General features: G+C 51.1%; 1 protein-coding gene across 5 annotated transcripts in view; it reads right to left on the reverse strand.

The window, feature by feature from the left end:
• Nucleotides 1-23,844, reverse strand: part of EIF3B (eukaryotic translation initiation factor 3 subunit B) — a 26,046-nt gene extending 2,202 nt beyond the window's left edge. The window contains exons 1-16 of one of the 5 annotated variants that reach the window (XM_026447206.2): nucleotides 22,820-23,620; nucleotides 22,516-22,702; nucleotides 16,343-16,535; nucleotides 14,372-14,491; nucleotides 14,007-14,064; nucleotides 13,377-13,505; nucleotides 12,617-12,774; nucleotides 10,806-10,937; nucleotides 10,659-10,725; nucleotides 10,205-10,251; nucleotides 7,970-8,180; nucleotides 6,099-6,171; nucleotides 5,129-5,251; nucleotides 3,283-3,361; nucleotides 2,070-2,208; nucleotides 220-345 (exon numbers count right to left, since the gene is read on the reverse strand). In XM_026447206.2, the coding sequence (XP_026302991.1) occupies nucleotides 220-345; nucleotides 2,070-2,208; nucleotides 3,283-3,361; nucleotides 5,129-5,251; nucleotides 6,099-6,171; nucleotides 7,970-8,180; nucleotides 10,205-10,251; nucleotides 10,659-10,725; nucleotides 10,806-10,937; nucleotides 12,617-12,774; nucleotides 13,377-13,505; nucleotides 14,007-14,064; nucleotides 14,372-14,491; nucleotides 16,343-16,535; nucleotides 22,516-22,702; nucleotides 22,820-23,014 (2,037 nt within the window). In that variant the 5' untranslated portion in view covers nucleotides 23,015-23,620. Of the gene's footprint in view, nucleotides 1-219; nucleotides 346-2,069; nucleotides 2,209-3,282; nucleotides 3,362-5,128; nucleotides 5,252-6,098; nucleotides 6,172-7,969; nucleotides 8,181-10,204; nucleotides 10,252-10,658; nucleotides 10,726-10,805; nucleotides 10,938-12,616; nucleotides 12,775-13,376; nucleotides 13,506-14,006; nucleotides 14,065-14,371; nucleotides 14,492-16,342; nucleotides 16,536-22,515; nucleotides 23,622-23,739 lie in introns of those variants that run through there. The other 4 variants (XM_026447207.2, XM_026447205.2, XM_026447204.2 and 1 more) reach the window with 4 other exon arrangements.
• Nucleotides 23,845-24,267: the final 423 nt, after the last annotated feature.

The following is a 24,267-nucleotide window of genomic DNA, read 5'->3' on the forward strand; positions in this document are numbered from 1 at the left end:
TGTTCTATCCCATTCGGTTCTCACTGCTCCTCAGGCTACTCTCCTAGTGCTGTTCTATCCCATTCGGTTCTCACTGCTCCTGCATCTCTTCAAGGCATCCTTGCAAATGTCACGTTTCTATCCCCCAATCACCACCCTAACAATAACAGAAAAAACTGACTACTTTTCAACGCCACAATCGCCTCCAGTGCCCTGCAGCGGGGATGGGGGAACGCTGACCTTGATCTGCTCCTGGCTCAGGAGTGTGGGAGGCCGGGGCCGCCACAGCAGCTGGCAGAAGCGGTCCTTGTTGTTCTTCTGCAGGAGGCGGCCCTGGAAAGTCCACAGCCAGTACGCGTTGTCCACCTAGGCGAGGGCAGGGACACACCAGGACACCGAGGGATCAGCAGAGCAACAACTGTGACTGTGTCACTTGCTGCACAACGTCCTGGGTATCGGGGACACGTGTGAAGCAAACAAAGCTCTGCCTGTGCAGAGCCGACAGCAGGGGAGGTGGGCAGTCAGTGAAAGACACCTCAATGATGCAATCGACCCAGAGTGCAGGGCACAGAGCAGTTGCAGCAGCGCTCATCACAGCACAGGCTTGCGCATTCCTGCTGGCAACACGAACCCCACGCTGGATGTAAGCTAACTGCATCACCGTGCGCCGCTGCACCCAATGCCAGATGTAAGCTAACTGCATCACTATGCACTGCTGAGCCCCGTGCCGGGTGGGAGCTGTGCTGAGCACTGTGCCGGATGTAGGCTAACTGCATCACTATGCGCCCGCCAGGTTCCGCTCTCTTCACAGCAGGCCTCTCTCATGAAGGAGGGCACATTCACTGGCCCTCGGCATAGACATCTTGTTGCGGCCTGGCATTTTGGGAGCTAAGTGTTTATATCTCAAGGAGAGCGGTCAACTCTACTTAACAACTTAAAAGGTATTTTTTTTTTTTTTTTTTAAATGGGGCTAGGGTTTTGCTGTTGCTCAGGCTCGTCTCAAAATTCCTGGGCTCAAGTGATTCTTCTGCCTCTGCCTCCTAAAGTGCTGGGATGACCGGTGTGGGCCACTGTGCCTGGCCTAAGGTGATTTCAAGTGTCGAGGTGGGCCCCACCGAAGTGACATCTCAATGTATCTGAACGCAGGCTGCCATCAACATATCCTGATTCCAGTGTGAAGATTTTTTTTTTTTGAGACGGAGTCTCGCTCTGTCGCCCGGGCTGGAGTGCAGTGGCCGGATCTCAGCTCACTGCAAGCTCCGCCTCCCGGGTTTACGCCATTCTCCTGCCTCAGCCTCCGGAGTAGCTGGGACTACAGGCGCCCGCCACCTCGCCCGGCTAGATTTTTGTATTTTTTTAGTAGAGACGGGGTTTCACCGTGTTAGCCAGGATGATCTCGATCTCCTGACCTCGTGATCCGCCCGTCTCGGCCTCCCAAAGTGCTGGGATTACAGGCTTGAGCCACCGCGCCCGGCCCCAATGTGAAGATTTCTAACTCTAGACACTTGTAGTCGTATTTGGGAAGTTGATACTCCTAAAAGTTCTGTATCTCATTAAATAAAATTACCCGAGTTTGGTCTCACAGGCTCTATTTGCATGGACTGGTTCAAGTGTCAATACCTCCATCAATGTTTTACAAGTCATTAAATTCTGAAAGTCCTCGACAAACTTAACCAGCAGTTTTAGAGTAAGAGTTGTGGGCAACGCGGCAGCTGGACTCAACCAATGACCCCAAAGAGATCTTAATGTCTGCGGTTACGGAACTTTGTTCAGACTTCAAAGGAAATGACTCCTCTCTGCGGGAAAACACTGGTGTATGACACATTCTCACTCCCTTTCAAGGGTCCCCAGGCCCAGGGTAAGACCCCCACCCGCCCTGCAACCATGAGCGGGAGCTGTTCCTGCACTCGGCGCCACCTCTTCTACAACCCAGAATCCTCCTCCTCCTGCCACAAACACCAGCCAACGCTTCTGTTAAACACAGAGGCTTGGTGCCCCTTCCCCGAGGTCCCAGGACAGCACCAGAGTCAGAGCCAGCCGGCAATCCCTGCTTCTATCCACAGCCAAAGCTATGCCCCACGGGCCTGCACCTTATGGCTCCACCAGGACACAGAGGTGACGACGTAGCGTCCAGTAGGATCCCACTCGACGTCGGAAGCCATGTAGTGCTCTGCGATGTTCATGACCGTGCAGTCCGAAGTGTCCACAAACGCTAAGGCACCGTTCATACTGCAGAGACAGACAGGACCGTCAGGCTTCACGGAGACGCGTACCTCCTGGCATGCCCCTCCTGAGGTGCTGCGGCATGGGGTCCCCAGGGAGCCAGCCTCGGCGTTAACATGGAAACAAGCACGGCAACAGCCTCTGGTGGCCACTGTGAGACGTACCAAGTCACAGATGTAGAGTGTGTGGTGAGTAGTACACATGTCTGCCATCACTATTATTTTTACTGGAAATGTTATCTGGGGCTAAGTAAGCCTTCAAAAATACAGTAGCAAGCGTGGACAATGAAACAAGGGACAGCAGCAACAAAAGGGTACTCTTTAAGCTGGAAGCTTCTCCATGATTTCGACACACTGCTGGAACACAGCTGAGACTGGCACATGACACAAACCGGAGGTAAGGAGCCTCACAGCTGTGTAACAAATACCCTTCCTGCTAGAAGACACGGGACTGAACCCCCGGGGGTGGTAACTGGATTGCTGGAAGGCACTTGTTTAACCACGAAGAACCACAACCTGCAGATGGGTCTGCCTGGTCACTTCACGAAAGCATCTGCGAGCGCTTATATCTTCTTTTTTTTTGAGATGGAGTCTCGCTCTGTCACCCAGGATGGAGTGCAGTGGTGTGATCTCAGCTCACTGCAAGCTCTGCCTCCCGGGTTCACGCCATTCTCCTGCCTCAGCCTCCCAAGCAACTGGGACCACAGGCACCTGCCACCAAGCCTGGCTAATTTTTTGTATTTTTAGTAGAGATGGGGTTTCACCGTGTTAGCCAGGATGGTCTCGATCTCCTGACCTCGTGATCCACCCGCCTCAGCCTCCCAAAGTGCTGGGATTACAGGCATCAGCCACCGCGCCCCGCACGAGCGCTTATTTCAATCTGTCCTGGCTTGGCCCGAGTCCTGGAGTGCCATGGGTCCGCAAAGGTTCAATAAAGTCCCATCCACTGACACCAGGGTAACCCTTTCAGTGCACAATACTCCCTCTACCAAGAAGCTGGGTGCAGGTGCCTGAGGGGTCTCTGCCACAGCAGGCAGAGTGCTGCTCACAAGGCGGACAGGCTCAGAGCGCATACACCTACCTCCTCAGGCCCGCCAACACCACGAACTGTCCTTGGGGGCTCCAGAAGATGGTGTTTGCTTGCTGCTTGTCGAACATCTCTGAAAGGAAAGAGAGTGCCTGTCACGAGCTGCGAGGGCTTCCACGGTGCCGGGGCAGCCAAGGCTGGAGGACTTGGCTGTAGCTCAAGCTGCCCACGTGGGCAGAGCTAGCAATGCCGAACCACCTCGGAAAACAATTTTACAAAGTCCTCCGCTAAGTACCCTGAGTCACGATCCATACTTTAAATGGGAAAAAAAGAGAAGATACCACAGGGGTACTTCAAAACAAGACTATCTTATTTCCTGAGGTAACTGGTCAAAGAATTCCCTTTACGGCAAATATTCACTGCTGCAGGGTCCCCAGCAGGGAGAAGACGTCAGAGATAAGTGACCCTGAAAGAGCAAAGCCACTCTCCTAGCGACAAGGCGTCTTTGGATAAGCTATGCTTGTTGAAAGTGACTAGACATCACCTTTCCAGGTACTAACTCTTACTTCCAGGAGGGATCGCAGGCAGAGCCGCTGGAGCGGTGAGAAGGCCAGCTGGGGCTGGGCTCAAGTCCCCCTCAGAGCATATGCTCCCTGCGTCTCAGACAGAGCTGACAACCTGTGGCCTCTCTTTCCTCAGCCTGAGGTACATCCAAAAAAAGAGGCGTGGGGCAGGCTGATGTGGGGAGAAGGGGAGGAGACGGGGCAGGGCAGTGCACCCCGACAGGGGCAGGGGTCTCTGACTTGTACAAACGAAAACCCCGACAGCCACGGGAATGGGACGGAGCCACACGGTGGCCCCAGAGTCCATGCCCAACCTCAGGAGAGGCACGTCACACTACCTGATGCCCAACCTCAGGAGAGGCACGCCACACCACCTGTTTGGAAGCTGCAAGGTGCCTCTGCTTGCCGTATGTTTTATGGCCTAGAAGACTTACACGAGTCTCTGGACAGTCTGCAACTGCCTGTATGTTTGAATCAACCGGAATTAATGAAACAGCCAATTGTGATCCACTGCCAACTAAGGGCACCACGCACCCTGCCAACCTCTAGCAGAGTGAAAACTAAACTCCTCACAGAATCATCCTGCGAAAGGTGTGGCCAGGAGATTCCAACCCCTTCCAAGTACAGGGCCAAACCCATGGCTCTGCAGGAGGGCACCTGGCAGCCAGAGTCCTGTGGGTGAGGAACACAGCCCATCACCACCTCCCGGCTGCCACACAAACACACACCACGCCTGTGAAGCAACAAGCAACGGCTCACTCAATCCCCATGGGCACTGGGCTCTATGCTGAGCAGAGACCCCAGGAAGAAGTGAGGAGCTGAGGGCACAGGCGGCAGCTGCCATGACACGGGAGAGCGTCCCCGCACCACTGTGAGGAGCGAGCCCCAGGTGGGTGCAGTGTGGCGCCCCTGGAACCAGGTGCATGGGGACAGGGCACAGCCGTGTGCAACAGCTCTGCACACCCTGGTCAGAGGTGCCCGACTCAGACTGGGGACTGGCAGGAGCATGGCCACAGGAAGTCACCCCGAGCCCAGGGACAAGAGCTACAGCCAGAAGGGAAAAAGCTTCACTCCAGACGATGGCAGAGAATGGAAGCCTTGGAAATACTTGCTTAAACGTGAGGGCCCAACAGGGCTCAGAGAAGCACCCCACAAGGAGGCAGCACCTCCAGGCCATTGCTCACTTCATCAGCTAAGCCCACAACGCCCCACTCACAGGGGAGTCCCGGCCTGCCCAACAGTGGTCCTAGGCCAGTCAAAATGCTCACTGCTGGGCAGAAACTGAGTCATCATCCATGTTGACCTGTTCAGAAGAGGAAAGGGACCAGGCTACTTACTGATGAGTTCAATTTTCCCGTTGTTTTTGACGTGGTAGAAAGACACAGATATCCGTGGAGCCTCTCCGTGCAGCACGGCAAACTTACTTCCATTTGGTTCCCAGGCAAAGGCTATGATGGTTTCTAAAACAGACAAAACAGACCACTCCCTTTTTGGTCAACTCAGAACACAATGCTCTTGATCAGTTAAAATGTTCACTACTCGACCACAGAGAAATATCCCCCAACATTTGAAAGTTCATTAAAAGGACCAAAAAGGACCAGAGAGCAAGCAACAGCAGGGAAGGTGCACATTCCTGGAGTTTCAGAGACAGCTGCTTCCACTCATGTGGAGTGACCTACGTGAAACTGCTCTCTCCCTGAGCGGGACACCGGGACCCCCACGGCGGGACGCCCACACGGGACCGCAGAAGCCTGACGTGGGCAGCTGTGGATGCCGCTTCCCTCACACCCAGTGTGGCACCTACAGTGGGATCCTCACTTCCACTCTCCTACCTGGAAAGGTGGCCAGGTTTCACGTTTTCTCACCTCTCTATTTTTGTCCTTCCTTCCTCCTCTTTTCCATGGCAAAACAAAAAGCCAAACCAGAACACAGGCTCAATCTCTTTTCTCTTTTTTTTAGACAGGGTCTCGCTCTGTCACCCAGGCTGGAGTGCAGGGGCACAATCTCAGTTCACTGCAACCTCTGCTCCTGGGCTCAAGTGATCCTCCCACTTCAGTGTCTGGAACAGCTGGGACTACCACTGCGTACCACGCCTGGCTAATTTTTTAATTTTTTTTGTACAGAGAGGGTCTCACTACATTGCCCAGGCTCTAAACACGTTCTGTGACCTGGAGATGGCTACTCATGGTGCGGGCTCACAGTCCTGACTCTGCTGCTCAGACAATCCCTCGCATGGAAGTGTTAAAAGCCAAGAGTAAAACAGCACAGAGGCCCCATTCACCTCAAAGTGACTAAAATACAACTTGCCTTTCATTTCGACCACATCCACAGGTACCTGTTTCTCCCTCATTCGGAAAATTTCAAAATTTGTGACAACACCCTGTTTAAAAAAAAGGGGGAAAGGGTGACATTCTGGACAGTGAAAATATGAGACAAAGGGTTTAAATCAAAGGTCAACTTCACAACGAAAGATTCAGTGTGCACGCTTGGTTCACACACACGAGCATCTGCAGTGATGAAAGCCACAGTCCTCAGGATGGAAGACGGTTCAGTAGGAGGGTAACTGCCGGCACCACGTCTACCGGCAGCCACTGGACATGCACGAAGTAACTCTGACCCAGATCCCACCTCCAGGAGCTGCCCTGCTCGCCACACTCGGGCACAACCAGTCCCAGGGTCCTCACTGTAGCCTGCAGACCAGGATCCCGAGGGCCATAAAGGCGCACCAATGGGGCTGGTTAGACCATTTCAGACAGTGGGGTGTCCTGCAGCCATAACCTTCAAGAAGTCCTGCCCTACTCCAGGAGTCTAAGGGGAAACTGCCCTGATGTCCATCAACAAAGGAAGGAGGCCAAGAAACGTGGTCCACCAGACAAGAGATTACTGTTCAGACTCAGCACCGCGGACCAGCCGTGGGAACACTGAGCTACGTGAAGGAGATCAGACACAGAAGGCGGCATACTATCCGATTCCAGCTGTGTGTCCAGAATAGGGAAATCGCTGACATTCGTGATGCCAGGAGCTGGGCAGAGAAGCTGCTAATAGGCATGGTGTTTCTTTGTAGGGTGACAAAAACAGTTCTTATTTTTTATCTTTTAAAAATTATCTGTAGAGATGGGGTCTCACTGTGTTGCCCAGGCTGGTCTGAAACTCCTAGCCTCAAGCTATCTTCCCTCCCACCCAGGAGCCACTGCACCCAGGCAACGAAAACGTTCTGAAATGAGCTGTGCTGGCTGCACAACTCTGAACACACGAAAAGCCACTGAACCAGTTCGCCACTCTAAAGGGGTGTTTTAAGGCATGTGAATTACATATCAATTAAAACATTTTTAACACAAAAAAAAGAAAGAGGAATACTTCCATTAGAGGGAAAACTCGGGAATTTTTTTTTTTTTGAGACAGTCTGGCTCTGCCGCCAGGCTGGAGTGCAGTGGCACAATCCCTCAGCTCACTGCAACCTCTGCCCCCTGGGTTCAAGCAGTTCTCCTGCCTCAGCCTCCCGAGTAGCTGGGACTACAGACGCGCGCCACCATGCCCAGCCAATTATTGCACTTTTAGTAGAGACGGGGTTTCACCATGTGTGCCGGCATGGTCTCAATCTCTTGACCTCGTGATCTACCCACCTCGGCCTCCCAAAGTGCTGCGATTACAGGCATGGGCCACTATACCCGGCCAACTCAGGCAACGTTTTTGATACGATAAATATTAAATGATCAACCACCAAAAAAAAAAAAAAAAAAAAATCTGAGTATACTACTCTTTGTGCTTAGAAAGACAATAGTATTCTCAGCTGGGCACAATGGCTCACGCCTGTAATCCTAGCCCTCTGGGTGGCCAAAGTGGGTGGACCTGAGGTCAGGAGTTCAAGACCAGCCTGGCCAATATGAGGAAACCCTGTCTCTACTAAAAATACAAAACTTAGCCGGGCCTGGTGGCGGACGCCTGTAGTCCTAGCTACTTGGGAGGCTGAGGCAAGAGAATTGCTTGAGCCCAGGAGGCGGAGGCTGCAGTGAGTTGAAATCGCGCCACTGCACTCCAGCCTAGTGACAGCGAGACTCTGTCTCAAAAACAAACAAAACAAAACAAAAAACAAAATTCATTAACAACCTCCAAACAATACGGTGGCCACTTCAGAGCTCAGGATAAGGAATCGCCAGTTCCCGAGGGAATCTACACACCTGGGTGCCTTTCGGAGTCCTATCTACTTTCACACACAAGTAGTCTCCGTTCTTCTGCCAGTGGAGCTTGCAATCCACCACGTTGAACAGGTTCCTCACGCGGATCTCTTGCCTGGTAGGGAGCTGCATCAGGGTTACCCTGGCTGGAATATCTTTGTCTTCAGGCACCCAGAAGGCGATTATGTTACCACCAGGAGACCAAGAAAAGTCTCTGCACAACAGGAAAATAAAACGCTAAAGCAAAGGCCAAGTGATGAAACTGAAAAGCAGAAGAAAATAAAACAACTCATTTGCTATACAGAAGCTCAATGCTGTCATAACTGACGCTGAGCACTCCCACCGCGCAGCTTCACAGGTCCTCGCCAGGACCCTGGGGCACTACTGCGCTCACTGTGATAGGGAATGAATGCAGACAGAGTGTTAGCAACCCCACCATCACGCACAGACTCATAGGGACTCCAGCCTGCACTCTGTCAGCCCTCTCTTAAGACACCGCACACTGCTGCTTTGATGCAAGTAAGTTGTAGGCAGGTGGATCCGGCTATTATGTCATCTGAAGATTAATTAAGGTGCAAATGGGGAAAACGGTAAATCAAGTATAAGGAATGAGCAAGAAAAAGGGCAACTCCCTCCACTGTATCAACCTCTCTACAGAAGATCTAAGGTTCCTTAGAACCGCTGCTGTAAGGAACGGATCCTGAGCTCACCTACGTGAAAAACAGCTCTATACACGCTACGTGCTGTTTTGCATTTACTGAGAACCAACGTCCTGGTCTTTTCATTTTGTAAGCCATAATTTTGCCCAAGAATGTAAAAATGAAAGAAGAAACGTCAGTGTCCTTGGATTGCTGGTAGTTCACTGCTGTAATACTGACCAGTCCCAAGTTTTCCGATAAATAAAAACGTGCCCATTCTGTGATGGTGAAAATGAGCTGAAGGCTCCCCAAACTCTGCCCCAGACAGAAGAGCAACAGGAAAACCTTTCGCCTAAGCAGAGTCCCTCTCTTCCTTAAGGCTGGAAACCCCCCCTAGTTTCTAGGTCAAAGACGAGCTAAATGGAAGGAAGCCAACTCAAGGCTCTGGCCTTGAAGATTCATTTCTGGGCACAGGAAAGGGGTCACTGAAGTGGTGCCTCAAGGGTGGCGGACCCAGCACTGAGCAGCCTTGCCCATCGACCCAAGCCTCCATCCTGGCGTCCAGAACAAACTCACCTTAGGCTGGGCACGGTGGCTCACACCTGTAATCCCTGCACTTTGGGAGGCTGAGGCGGGCAGGCGGATCACTTGAGGTCAGGAGTTCGAGACCAGCCTGGCCAACATGGTGAAACCCCATCTCTTCTAAAACACACAAAAAATTAGTCAGGTGTGCTAGTGGTGCGCCTGTTAATTCCAGCTACTTGGGAGGCTGAAGCACCAGAATCGTTTGAACCTAGGAGGCGAAGCTTGCAGTCGGCTGACATCGCACCACTATACTCCAGCCTAGGCAACAGAGCAAGACTGCGTCTCAAAAAAGATTTAAAAATGGCCGGGTGTGGTGGCTCATGCCTGTAATCCTAGCACTTTGGGAGGCTGAGGCGGGCGGATCACTTGAGGTCAGGAGTTCCGAGACCAGCTTGGCCAACACAGTGAAACCCCAACACAGTGAAACTGTCTCTACGAAAAATACAAAAATTAGCTAGGCATGGTGGTGGACACCTGCAGTCCCAGCTACTTGGGAGGCTGAGGCAGAAGAATCACCTGAACCCAGGAGGTGGAGGCTGCAGTAAGTGGAGATCATACCACTGCACTCCAGCCTGGGTGACGGCGCAAGACTCTGTCTCTTTAACAACAAAAAAAAGCTGAGTGCTAAAGGAGAGAGAGCAAATAAAGGAAACCAACTGCAATGGACCACGTCTGTGTCCTCCGAATTCCCAGGGTGAAATTCTAACCCCCTGGGTGATGGCATGGGGTGGGGCCTTTTGGGGGTGGCAGGTCCTGAGGGTGAAGCCCTCGGGAATGAGATGACAGCTTTTACGGAAGAGGCCCCAGAGGCCTTCTTCAGGGAAGGCTGGATTGAGGGGCTGTCTATGAGGAGGGAGGTGGGCCCTCACCAGACGGTCTGCAGGCACCCTGACCTCGGGCTCCCAAGCTCCAAAACTGGGAGAAAGAAATCTCTGCTGTTATAAGCCACCCCGCCTATGGTATTGTGTTAAGCAGCCCGAACACACAAAGACACCAAATTGATAAGAATACTCACTTTATCCCAGAGATCTTCAAACTCTTCTTGTCCAAAAGACCCATAGACTGCCCAAAAAAAAGGAAGGCTGAAGTTGAGTCAAATCACGTCAGTGTCTCAGAAACACACTTAACTTTTTACAAAATGAAACCAGAGTCTGATGTGAGTTTGCCTAGAGGGCAGCGCACACAGAGGATGACAATGAACCCACTCACCCACCCGCCACTGAGAACTGCAGTTCTGAAGCCCACTGCATTAACGCCCATCCAGGACCTCCCACAGCTGCGCCAGGTGGGCAGGAGTAACTGAAGAGCTCTGCCCAAAGCAAGGTTAGTTAAAAAGGCACGGGAGACAGGACTTTCCTATGCATCTGTGAAACCTCCTCCTCCTCTTCTAGCACAAATACGGAAAAGCACCACACCCCAGTTACAAGCAAGGATGGGACGCGGCGTTTTCCATCACCGGGACCACTTACAGGAGTTTCATAGATGCTAAGCGTATCCAGGGTCATTCTGGCAAAGAATTTGCCATCGTGGCTCCACCTAAGAAGAAGAAACAGAAGTGCCAAGGTATTCCAATGAAAAGACAAAGGCTACAGAGCTCATTACAATGGTCCACTTACTTAAAAATAGGCCAATGGGCTGAGCTCTCACAGTGAAAACCTCTCTTCTTGTGCCCTGTAAGGATGTCCCAGATGATTATCGCCTGAGGGTCATCCTGCGTGTCCATCAGGGGGCTAAAGGTCACCAGGTACCTAGAAGAGAGGGGCCACACTGTATGCTATCCTCCTCTCACGAGAGGATCACAGGCCGTCTGTGCAGCCAGAACACGCGGTCAGAACTCGTGGAACCAGCTCTCTCCCCCAACCCCACCCTGCCCGGCCCCAAGAGTTCCAAGCGGAAGAGGGAAGCAGCAGCGCTTCTTCATTCTGGTGTCAATACACTACAGACACTCTGGTTTCTCCAAGATCAGCACAGAAAGATCTCACAGCCCCACACAAAAGGCTGCTGAGTGATCTAGAGGGAGGCGCAGTGTGGAATTCTATCTTCACTCATGTTTCATTAAGACTAACAAGGTAAAAAAATACGGCTGGGCACAGTGGCTCACACCTGTAATCCCAGCACTTTGGGGGGCAGAGGCAGGCAGATAACCCAAGCTCAGAAGTTCAAGACAAGCTTGGCCAACCATGGCCAACATGGTGAAACCCTGTCTCTACTAAAAATACAAAAACTAGCCAGGCATGGTGGCAGGCACTTGTAATCCCAGCTGCTCAGGCGGCTGAGACAGGAGAATAGCTTGAACCCGGGAGGTGGAGGTTGCAGTGAACCGATACTGTGCCATTACACTCCAGTCTGGGCAACGAGTGAAACTCAGTCTCAAAAAAAAAAAAAAAAGTCCCATCCAGTTTGAAAGCCAGCACAGGTCTGATGGGAAACTTCAGAGGCTGGGGGCTCCTCTCAGCCATGATTTACCTGAGTGCTGGTTTGTCTGGAGCTACTGCACCTGCTCACTCAGTTCACACAAAGTGTGTAACAGACGGTCCCTTACAACACCAGAGGGGAAGGCAGACACAACCCGTGAGGGTGAAAACAGAGTGGCCCCAGCTCGTCCTCACGCTGCCTTCCACAACTGCCCCTTTCCCCAGCAGAGCTCCAACAGCCGGATTAGCTAGATCAAAAACCACGGCTCGGCCAGGTGCAGTGGCTCATGCCTGTAATCCCAGCACTCTGGCAGGTCAAGGCAGGAGGATCACTTGGCCCCAGGGGTTCAAGACTACCCTGTGCAACAAAGTGAGACACCCCCACCTCTACAAAAAAATAAACAAAATTAGCCATATGTCATGGCGTGTGCCTGTGGTCCCAGCTACTCAGGAGGCTGAGGGGGGAGGACCGCCTGACCCTGGGAGGCTGGGGCTGCAATGAGCCTGCAATGGGGCCACCGGGTGGCGCCAAGCCTGGGTGACAGAGGCAGGAAAATTTATCTGTAAAATATGTGACCTTAGACTAGATCCTGAACTGCAGGAAAGTAAACATTATACAGAACATTATTAGATCAAGTAACAAAATCAGAATATGGCAATACATTAAAGTATTCAATGAATGTTAAATCCCTGAAGTCAGCACCCGCACTGTGGTCGTGCTAACAAAATCCTATTTCTAGGAATACACATTCGGGGCTGAAGGGACATGTTACTTCCAATTACTCCCAAATGGCTCAGGAAAAAATATCTGTATAGGAGATGACGACGTAAATGCAACCGAACGTGAGAAGATCTCAGTAGAAAGCATACTAGCGTTCTCCTTACTCCTGTATTTTTCTACTAAGTTTAAAATGCTGCAAAACGGAAGATCACCTGTAGAAGGCTGGCATGGGGTGAAAAGCATAGACTCCAACAGCCGGATTAGCTAGATCACCTTTTTTCTAGCAGCTTACCTTTCACAAGGTGAGAAGTCAATGAGCTGAACCCCTTGGTGGCTGAATCTCTGAATTTGCTTGAATTTCTCTCCCCCCCATAGAGCAATGCCTCTTTGATGAAAGGTAGCCAGATAGGTGCCCTTAGGAGACCAACGCACATATGTCTCTGTCCATCTCTGCAGAAAAAGGCAGTGCCAACATTAATACAACAAAATGGCAAACACAAACACTCCTCCTACAATGAATCTATTCTGCAAACTCTTTCTTTCTTTCTTTTTTTTGAGATGGAGTCTCGCTGTCTCCCAGGCTGGAGTGCAGTGGCCGGATCTCAGCTCACTGCAAGCTCTGCCTCCCAGGTTCACGCCATTCTCCTGCCTCAACCTCCAGAGTAGCTGGGACGACAGGCGCCCGCCATCACGCCCGGCTAATTTTTTGTATTTTTAGTAGAGACGGGGTTTCACCGTGTTCGCCAGGATGGTCTCGATCTCCTGACCTCGTGATCCGCCCGCCTCGGCCTCCCAACTGCTGGGATTACAGGTGTGAGCCACCGCGCCCGGCCTATTCTGCAAACTCTTAACTGAAATACACAAAGCCTGTTCACTTCTCAGGATTTACTTCAAAGCTGGAAGAGGAATAAAAGTTGTTTTGAGAAAGTAATCTCAAAGAAAACATAACGTCACCTGCTCTCCCAGTTTTCTGATAGAAACAAAGTTCCACTTCGTTAAGGAAATACGGGAGAGGTGAGTCCCCGCCCCCAGCGGCAGCAGCAAATACACACCGCTCTTTCTTCAATTGAGACGGGGTCTTTTACGTCATTCCAGAATATGGAAGTGCGGTCTCCACTCTCAAAAATCACGCTGTACTGGTCTCTGCATTCTGCCTCTTCAAGCCAGTAACGTAAGTTTCCCTTAAAAAAACAAAAAAAAGGCAAGGAATATAACATTTCATTAATTTTAATTAAAAATTCATTCACAACTATTGCTCTTAAAGATATGACAAATTCAGTCCACACCTTAACTCCCAAGTCACACTCTAACCTCAAGTCAAGACACCATCCAACATTTCTTCTCTTTTTTTTGAGACAGGGTCTCGCTCTGTTGCCCAGGCTGGAGTCCAGGGGCGCAATCATAGCTCACGGCAGCCTCAACCTCCCAGCTCACGGTGATCCTCCCACCAGAGCCTCCCAAGTGCTAGGAAAACAGGTGAATGCCAGGCCCGGCTAATTTATGTATTTATTTACTTTTTGTAGAGAGGGGGGTCTCACTTTGTTGTTCAGGTTGGTCTTGAATTCCTGGGCTTAAGCCATCCTCCCACCTCAGCTTCCTTAAGTGCTAAGATTACAGGTGTGAGCCACCACACCCAGCAGCATTTCTTTAAACCGCTGAGATGCAGGTTTCAGGCCACTCACCAGGTCTTTGAAAGGCTGTTTCTCTGGAATATCCCACTCGTCACTGATGGTCATATACCTGGAGGAGAAAGGAGACTGCTGAGCCCCACGTCCTGATGACTAGAAAGAGCACCCGCGGGGGTCCGGCATGGCCCTGCTGTGCTCCGGCCTGCCCACCCCAAGGGCTGTGACTGGCATAACGGGGATGGGTGCTGCAGGCCAGAAGCATGGGGCAGGGCTATGAAATGGCCCTGCAGCAGCCTGACCAGAAAGGACGTGAACAACCTGACAGGCACCAGCACCCACTGAGAAGCACCAAGCCACCTGCACACAGCTGCTCACTCGCACGTCAACGTCTACTTCCTTGTGGCCAAGTCTGAACTCACTTGTCAAAATCTGTGAAGAGGTTGACCCGGAACGTGTGCTGCTTGTCAAGCTTGTAGCCGTCGGCGTTCTTCACAGCATCCACGGCATGGGCCGGGGACGCGTACTCCAGGAAAATATACCTGAGTGAGAGAGGGCCGTTGGCACACGCGCACACTGTAAGGCTAGGCAGGTACGCGCTGCCTGCCCCACTCCTCTCAATGGACAAGCCCTGCGTGCCAGGAGTATCTGTGCTGCTCTTCCTGCCTCGAGCTTAAGGCAGTCACACGGGGGACAGATCCACAGCCAGGGAGCTCCTAAGTGAGGGAAACCCTAACCAGAAGATCCAAAGTCTCTAGTTTTGTTATCATAAATTACAGAAAAGTTAATCAAAAAGTCCATTATTTTTACTGTGGCGACGGTTTCATGTACACATCAAAATCTATTAAATTGTATACTTCAAAACTGTGCAGATTTATTGTATATCAATTATCTCCAGAGCTGTTTAAAAAAAAATCTTGGCCAGGCGCAATGGCTCACACCTGCAATCCCAGCACTTTGGGAAGCCAAAGCAGACAGATCACTTGAGGTCAGGAATTGGAGACCAGCCTGGCCAACATGGCAAAACCCCTCTCTATTAAAAATACAAAAATTAGCCAAGCATGGTGGTGCACACCTGTAATCCCAGCTACTTGGGAGGCTGGGGCAGGAGAATTGCTTAAACCTGGGAAGCAGAGGTTGCAGTGAGCCAAGATCACGCCACTGCCCTCCAGTCTGGGCAACACAGTGAGACTCTGTCTCAGGACAAAAAAAAAAAAAAAAAAAAAAAGGTCGGGCGCGGTGGCTCAAGCCTGTAATCCCAGCACTTTGGGAGGACGAGACGGGTGGATCACAAGGTCAGGAGATAGAGACCATCCTGGCGAACACGGTGAAACCCCGTCTCTACTAAAAAATACAAAAAACTAGCCTGGCGAGGTGGCGGGCGCCTGTAGTCCCAGCTACCCGGGAGGCTGAGGCAGGAGAATGGCATGAACCTGGGAGGCAGAGCTTGCAGTGAGCTGAGATCCGGCCACTGCACTCCAGCCTGGGCGAAAGAGTGAGACTCCGTCTCAAAAAATAAATAAATAAAAATAAAAAAAATTAAAAATTGTCTAGGCCGGGCGCAGAGTCTCACGCCTGTAATCCTAGCACTTTGGGAGGCCGAGGCAGGTGGATCACGAGGTCAGGAGATCAAGACCATCCTAGCTAACACAGTGAAATCCCGTCTCCACTAAAAATACAAAAAAAATTAGCCAGGTGTAGTGGTGGGCACCTGTACTCCCACCAACTTGGGAGGCCGAGGCAGAATGGCATGAACTCGGGAGGCGGAGCTTGCAGTGAGCCGAGATCACGCCACTGCACTCCAGCCTGGGTGACGGAGTAAGACTCTGTCTCAAAAAAAAAAAAAGGTCTAATATTGTGCATTACAGGCAAGATTAGAAAGGACCTCAGAGAATGTTTCACTGTAACATGAGTAACTGAGGGTCAAGAGGCCATCCCTCAATTGACTGCCCAACACAGAAAATGCAGCAGCATTACCTGCATTTGATAATTTTTCCAGAAACTAAAACTATTCTAGTTAGTTTTTACTTCACTTATTTATTTTAGAGGCAGATGTCTTGTTCTGTCACCCAGGTTGGAGTGCAGCTACGTTATCATAGCTCACTGCAGCCTCCAACTCCTGGCCTCAGGCTTCAAGAGTGTTGGGAGTTTAGGCGTAAGCCATGATGCTGGTCTATTCTAGGTAATTTTAAAAAACTTTAAAACCTTAACTTAAACTTTATCATCTTCTCATTCACTGCTCTGGAGAGCTTCCAGCTGAGGGCGGCCTGAAGAAGTGAACGGCCCACATGCCTGGGTGAGGCAGGAGCTGTGTTTGCAGGGAGCTCCTGCAACACTCCCTCATCACGACGTGCCAGACACAGATGAGACTTCTCCAATGGGAGAACACTCACCCTTTTGTCTTCCCATCCTCTTCAGGATAAAAATCATTTGTGATTTTCCCAAACTTGGAAAAGATCTTGTGGATGACGTTTTTGAGCTTCTCAAGTCGGTCAGGTCCCACCTGAGGGACATTGTCCACTACAATCACCGAATCGATTCCGTCTGCTTCCTGGGGCCGGTCTTTGAGGACATCTCCCAGTAATTCTGAACCAGAGAGAGGTTTTTCAAATGATCATTTTTACCAAGAAAAATATTAATACATTAACTGAGCACACTAAACAAGTCTCCAAGAAGAGGCAATGAATTGTCTAAACGCTTTCACTATGAGCAAAAGAAATCTCAACCCTGGCTTGGTTCAGATTTTAAACACGAGCGCGGTGGGGACTGGAACGCTCCCCTCTCCCTTGGATGGAAATGTAAACAGTCAAGATAGGTCAATTAAGTTCTGGCAATAACCAAAGACTACAAGAGAATAACAACAAAAAGCTTTTAACAAGGCAAAATGCAAATGAAGAAGACAATCTAAAGAATATCCATTATTAGAGCTTCCAGAGACCCCTAGGTTTTGAAAGGTTTCTAGCAACGTCTAGGCAGAATCCCATCCCAATGTCAGTGAAAACTGACTTGCTATAGAAGATTTCAGCAAACAAGTAAATATTTAAATGCTCAATATATTCACAGCACATTTGTGCTGTGAATACAAATTACCAGAAATTATTCAAGGAGAAACCTCTTTCCAGTGAATTGGGATGAAAGTAGTAACTCTTCTCCCACCTCCTGTTCCCAGTGATTTTCATGTTTTCAGGCCGTGAACTGGATTGCCATTCACAAGTGAATCAAGAAAAAAAAACAAAGAGGAAGCACGCCTGGGGTGAGCTTCCCCACCTCTCTCCACTGCAAACAGCCCATCACCAGGCACCTTCGTCCAGAACAACTCCTTGCCCAATATTCCTTACGTTAAAAAGCTCTAAGGATAAACAGCTGAACTGCAGGAGACAAGGACATAGCAAAGTGTTTTTCCTACTCACACAACACTCAATACAACACTTCTGACACCAGATGTGGGGCCCACATCAAGCAGTTTTCCAGGGGCCGCCATCTGGGTGTCCTCAACTTAATCCAATTCAGACACTACCAGGAATCAGCACCAGATCCCACAGGCTGGAGGCTCAGTCCCAAAGACTGGCCGCTATTTCAGATGGCAATCGCAAGTAGTGGGCTGTCACCTCCAGTTCTGACCAACAGGCTACAAAGCAGGGCTCCCACTACCCCCCACTTCTTGGGTTCCATTAATTTGCTACAGCAGCTTACAGAATTCAGGAAGCTAGGCTTGCCAGCTTATTATAACGGACATTACAGAGCATACAAAGAGGCAGATGGAGAAGCACGGAGCCTCCCTGTGCTCTCCAGGCCGCCACCCTGCAGTAGCCTCCACCTGTCCCGCTACGTGGAGCCCCAGGAACCTGGTCCTTTTTGGTTTCTAGGAAGATCTCATTATATAGGCGTAATTAATGACATCACTGAGCACCGGTGATCAACTCAATGCCCTCTTCCTTCTGGGGGGCAGGGGGAGACCTAAAAGTTCCCGCCCTCTAATCACGTGGTTGGTTCCCTGGCAAGGAGCCCCAGCCATCAATCATCTCACTTGTCTACAAAAAGACACTTATCACTTTGGAGATTCCAAGCGTTTAGACGTTGTGTTCCAAGAACCAGGGCAGAGCCCAAATACACATTTCTTATTGTATCACAAACAGCCTTTCAGAAACACACTATCAGGGCAGAGACCTGCACTTAAACTAGGAGACTGGTGAATATACAAGTTCCTGAAACAGCTTTTTTTTTTTTTTTTTTAAGAGACAGGGTCTTGTTATGCTTCCCAGGCTAGCCTCCAACTTCTGGGCTCTAGCAAGTAGGAAGAGCCCAGAGTAGGAAGGACTCAGCCTCCCAAGTAGAAAGGACTACAGGTGGGCGCTGCCATGCCCACAGGGTTTAAGTAACAGTATTTTTTTTTTCTTTTTTTTGAGGCGGAGTCTCGCTCTGTCGCCCAGACTGGAGTGCAGTGGCTGGATCTCAGCTCACTGCAAGCTCCGCCTCCTGGGTTTACGCCATTCTCCTGCCTCAGCCTCCCGAGTAGCTGGGACTACAGGCACCCGCCACCTCGCCCGGCTAGTTTTTGTATTTTTAGTAGAGACGGGGTTTCACCATGTTAGCCAGGATGGTCTCGATCTCCTGACCTCGTGATCCGCCCGTCTCGGCCTCCCAAAGTGCTGGGATTATAGGCTTGAGCCACCGCGCCCGGCCTAAGTAACAGTATTTTTTTCTTAGTGGTACGTGAAGCTGTCCTCAATGTGATGAAATGCCTCGCAGGGCGTTTGGAAAGCATCACATTGTCAGAATTTAGGACAGGGCCAAGCTCAGTGGCTCACACCTGTAATCCCAGCATTTTGGGAGGCCAAGGCAGGCAGATTACCTGAGGCCAGGAGTTCAAGACCGGCCTGACCAACACGGTGAAACCCTGTCCCTAATAAAAATACAAAAAAAAGGCCGGGCGCGGTGGCTCAAGCCTGTAATCCCAGCACTTTGGGAAGCCGAGACGGGCGGATCACGAGGTCAGGAGATCGAGACCGTCTTGACTAACACAGTGAAATCCCATCTCTACTAAAAAAATACAAAAAAACTAGCCAGGCGCAGTGGCAGGCACCTATAGTAGTCCCAGCTACTCGGGAGGCTGAGGCAGGAGAATGGTGTAAACGCGGGAGGCGGAGCTTGCAGAGCTGACATCTGACCACTGCACTCCAGCCTGGGCCACAGAGCGAGACTCCGTCTCAAAAAACAAACAAACAAAACAAAACAAAACAAAAAATCCAAGCATGGTGGTGGGTGCCTGTAATTCCAGCTACTTGAGAGGCTGAGGCAGGAGAGTTGCTTGAACCCGGGAGATGCAGGTTGCACTGAGCCAAGATTGCGCCACTGCACTCCAGCCTGGGCAACAGAGATTCCATCTCGAAAAATAATAATAATTTCAACATACTAAATATGCAGATGTCAGAAAATATTCTTCGCTTTATTTATTCTCAAAAGTTGGCCGGGCATGGTGGCTCACTCCAGCCTGGGCGACAGAGCAAGACTCCATCTCAAAAAAAAAAAAAAAAACCACTTTCAGAAATATTGAAAATTGACCAGGCATGGTGGCTCACGCCTCTAATCCCAGCACTTTGGGAAGCTGACGAAGGCAAATGACTTGAGGCCAGGAGTTCGCAACCAGCCTGGCCAACATGGTGAAACCCTGTCCCTACTAAAAATAAAAAAATTAGCCAGGAGTGGTGATGGGTGCCTATAATCCCAGCTACTCAGGAGGCTGACGCAGGAAAATCGCTTGAACTGGAGAGGCAGAGGCTGTGGTGAGCCATTGTACTCCAGCCTGGGCAACAGAGTGAGACTCCATCTCAAAAAAAAAAAAAAAAAGGAAATATTGAACATGCTACCTTAAAAAATAATCTCCATTTTATTTTCAAAGATGCTAAAATTGAGAGGAACAAGAGATTAAAAAAAAAAAAGGGAAAAAGGCAGTTGCCAGTCACTGCAGTGCCAGACACCCTGCTATGGAAACTAGTCAAATCCCAGGGTAACTTCTAAAGCACTTACCATATAATTAAATGGCCTGACAAGCCAGATCTGAATTTATAAGGCTTGCAATAAAAAGCTTAGCTTTTACACACACTGCGTACTCCTTCCCACAAGCTCAAAACGTCTAGTCTAGGAGAACCAGCCCACATCTAGGAAGGAAACAAATGAAGTAACTACACCACGAAGACACATCGCCTTGATCACTCTCAGCCCAAGCATCGGTGACACGTGGCTCACAGATTCCCAACCTGTCTCCAGGAAAAAAAGAAAAGAACAATTCTCAACACTAAATAGCAAACAGAAAGAATAGTTAATAATGTAAACAAGACATTTAGAGTTAAAATCCTGATCAGCTGAAACATTAAACTGAAAGGATGATTACAGTTTGAGATGCTAATCTGCACCAAAAAAATAAGAAGGCAAGACAGGGACTCCGGGCCACCTTTGGTCTGCTCCTTGGAAGACTCGGCCCCTTTGGAAAGAACTGATACACTCATATACTACCTGGAAGACTCGGCCCTTTTGGAAAGAACTGACACACTCATATATTATCTTGCACACTGACCCTGAAGGGCAGCTCTTCTCATAACGCACACAACCCACTTGCGCTACCACAACTAGGCAGGCCATGACAAAGCCTGCTTGCTGAGCCTTAGTCCTCAGGACCAGATGCCTCACCTGTCACTCTGGCCAACACTGCACCTTCAGGGCCACGTGGGCCCCCTGAGGACCCATAGTCATCACCCAGCCCGGCCAACCTTGTGGTCATATGAGCATCCTCTAACTCTTCCCAATTCCAGAAATAATTTACATATTAGAAATCTGTGAATTCGATGGGCTCAAATAATACTTCCTTGTTTTTTTTTTTTTTTTTTTCTGACACGGAGTCTCGCTCTGTCACCCAGGCTGGAGTGCAGTAGCTGGATCTCAGCTCACTGCAAGCTCTGCCTCCTGGGTTTATGCCATTCTCCTGCCTCAGCCTCCCGAGTAGCTGGGACTACAGGCGCCCACCGCCATGCCCGGCTAGTTTTTTTTAGTAGAGACAAGGTTTCACCAGGTTAGCCAGGATGGTCTCGATCTCCTGACCTTGTGATCCGCCCATCTCGGCCTCCCAAAGTGCTGGGATTCAAATAATACTTTTTAAAAAATAGCAGAATATCCAAGGGCTCAAAATAATCATTAAACCAAAAGTTTTTATTTTAAACTATAACAACAATGGAAGTGTTAGAAAGAACACTGTTCTGAGCAGGGCAGTCTGGTGAGCCACGCAAAGCGGACCCACTGCGAATTCTCAGCAGCCTACTCCACCTTCAGGGACACATTTCCTCAGGACTGAGGGGCGCAGACTAGATGTTCCTAAAGTCTTCATGAGTTTGTGGTGTTCTTCCTGCTTTTCATGCTAAAATGTTTTCTATGAAAAAAAAAGTGTAATATAATAATGGCCACAGTGACTGACAGCCTTTTTATTTTTTAATTTTTCTCTTTTTGAGACAGGGTCTCACTCTGTCACCCAGGCTGGAGTGCAGCGGTGGGATCTTGGCTCACGGCAACCTCCACTCCTGGGTTCAGGCTATTCTCGTGCCTCAGCCTCCCAAGTACCGGAGACTACAGGTGTGCACCACCACACCTGGTTGATTTTTGTATTTCTGATAGCCTTTTAAAAATACGTTTCAATTATAAGTTGGCAATTCCACGTTATTCCCTAAATTGTCTTGGTGTGTATCTGGCTACGTCAGCAAGGGTATTTTTATTTTTCTCACTCCAGTATTAACTTAGCCAATCCGCAGAGGCTGATGTGTTTCTCACCTTAAAGGCTTAAGAGGGCTAAAAACAAAAAAGAAAAACAAATGAGACCAGCCCTCATCAGAAGTCACTTTAGGAAAAGGGCTCTCTGAGGCAGGAAGCAGAAATATGCCTGTAAACCCAATCAAGGTTGAGATGAAGGCAAAGCAGGCTGTTATCAACAATATTAAAACCTGGAAAAATAACTCGTCTTACAGGGTTAGCAGAGGGGATAAAGGAGAACCAAACTGGAATTTGACAGGGTCTGCCTGTACCACTAGGGAAGTCTCTGGAGATGGACGATCGTGCGGGGCAGGAGGGCAAAATCACCGGCTCTGCGACAACCTGTTCCTCCGATCCAGACCTTGGGAGGTCTGACTGGTTAGCTTGGACATGCAGACCCACAAACCTGACACCGGGTCTTCGGTTTTTGCCGTAACCCCAGCTGCTACACTCACAGCACACCCAGCCAAAACACAGTACCCCGTGTGCCCTCTCCCACTCTCTCAGATTTCTGGTTGTCATGCAAATCCCTGGCTCCTGAAGTTAGCTCCATCCTGTCCCCCTTTTTAGGAAAGAAAAGGGGAGGCGCTGGGGTCTCAGAACGCCTCTAGGGCACTCGGGAACCCCTCCCTCGGTGGCTTCCCAGGAGTACACGCACACCCTCGCTGGAACTTCTGCACGAACCAGTGGCACAGCCCGACGACATCTCCCACCTCCGGAACCTCAGTCACGATCCCGCGCCGCTCGCCAGCCCCGCCCCGGGCGCCCTCACCTTCCTCGCTCACGTCGTCCACGAAGTCCTCGGGGTCGCTGAAGGAGGGCTCGTCCGCGTCGCCGTTCTCCAGCGCCCGGGGCTCGGCCTCGGCCGCGCTGCCCTCGTTTCCTCCCGCGTCCTCGGACGCCGCCTGGGCCCGGCTGTCGGCGCGCTCGTCCTGAGCCGGCTCTCCTGGGGCCTCGCCCTGTGCCGGGACAGGGGGCTCAGCGTGCGACCCAGGCGGCTCCTCGGCTGCCGGCGGCGAGAGCGACTCGGACGGGCCGGAGGCCGCCTCTGCCTCGGCCGCCGGCTCGGTCCTCACCTCCGGCTCCGGCCCGGCCTCCGCGACCGCCACCTCCTCACTAGAGGCCTCTGTCCCCGCCGCCTCCGGAGCGCCGGGCCCTGCGGGCCGCAGCAGCCCCTCGTATGGCGGCGGCTCGGCGGCCGGCTGCTGCTGGCCGGGCTCGGCGCGCTCCTCGGCCGCCTCGGGCACCGCCACGTTCTCCGCGTCCTGCATGGGCCCGACACTACCTACTCGCAGGGCTCCGCGGCCGCCGCGCTTCCGACTCTCCCAGGCCGCACCGCGCGCCGCGCCGGCTACAGCTCAGCCATGTGCGTGCGACGGGGAGGCCGTACCAAGGCCGCGAGGCGGGGGGTGTACCCACGCCCTGGAGCCTCACGACGACCCTGAGAGGACTCTCATCCGCAAGCCGCGTCCGCAAATCACCAAACGGACATTCTTGTGACAAGAAAGTGCTTAATTCCATTCAACAAGGTTGTTTCTGTCCATCACTAAATTCATGGGCGCATTAGCCACCCCATGTGTAGCAACGGATGGTTCCGTCCAACATGGCGGCCTCCCCTTTCCTCTCCCGTCGGACGCTGCGGGACGGGACTGAACTATTTGTGGCGCCTAAGGCGGGGACCAGAAATGATATTAGTATCCAGAATGTGGTGAAAATGTCCTCTAACTCAACAGTTACTATCATGGAAGAGTGGAGGCTCGACAGGCGATTGCTCAGGGCGTCTCAGCCTTTCGCTAGGCAAACCGTTTAGCTTACGTTACTAAAGTCCCCCCTGTCGGTATCTGACACTTGGACTCGCCTACTGACGGGGCAAAAGGACAGACGACTCCAAAAAGGAGAAAAGGAATTCGGGGCGAGCCAGAGGCGGCCCACACGACTAGAAGCACGACTCCCTGGCGCGATGCAAAAATGTATGCGAGTTGCTTTAATCGCTTACCCCTAGTCCTTCCCTTGCGGCCGTCACCGCCTGTTTCTCCCCATTCGGGCGTTCACAGTGTTTCGGTCCACGCGAGGCCACCGCCCTCCGCGCGGGAGAGCGCGGGTCACGTGCAGGCGGGGGCGGGTCCTCGCCGCGTGGGGCGCGAGCCTCACTCCGGAGCGGTTCGCTCTGGGCTGCTGTTCACTGGACGGGTATTGGGTGCTTGTGTCTTCTTTCTTGTTTTTTTGCCGGAGTGAAGGACAACCACTGGTTGGGGGATGTCTTAATCATGCTAGAAAATAACCCAGTGGATCACGCCTGTTATCCCAAAACTTTGGGAGGCTGAGGCGGGGGGGGGAGGGGATCGCTTGAGCTTAGGGGTTCGAGACCAGCCTTGCCAACATAGCATCCCCACCTCCGCCAACCGTCATGTCTACCAAAAATAAATAAATTAGTAAATAAATAAATAAAACAAGTGGTACCCAGAGGCTGGGGAGGAGAGTGGGGAGTGTTTATCGGGAACGGACCTTCAGTTTGGGAGGATGA

The sequence above is a fragment of the Piliocolobus tephrosceles genome, chromosome 8 (assembly GCF_002776525.5).
Source record: "Piliocolobus tephrosceles isolate RC106 chromosome 8, ASM277652v3, whole genome shotgun sequence".
NCBI classification, from domain to species: domain Eukaryota; kingdom Metazoa; phylum Chordata; class Mammalia; order Primates; family Cercopithecidae; genus Piliocolobus; species Piliocolobus tephrosceles.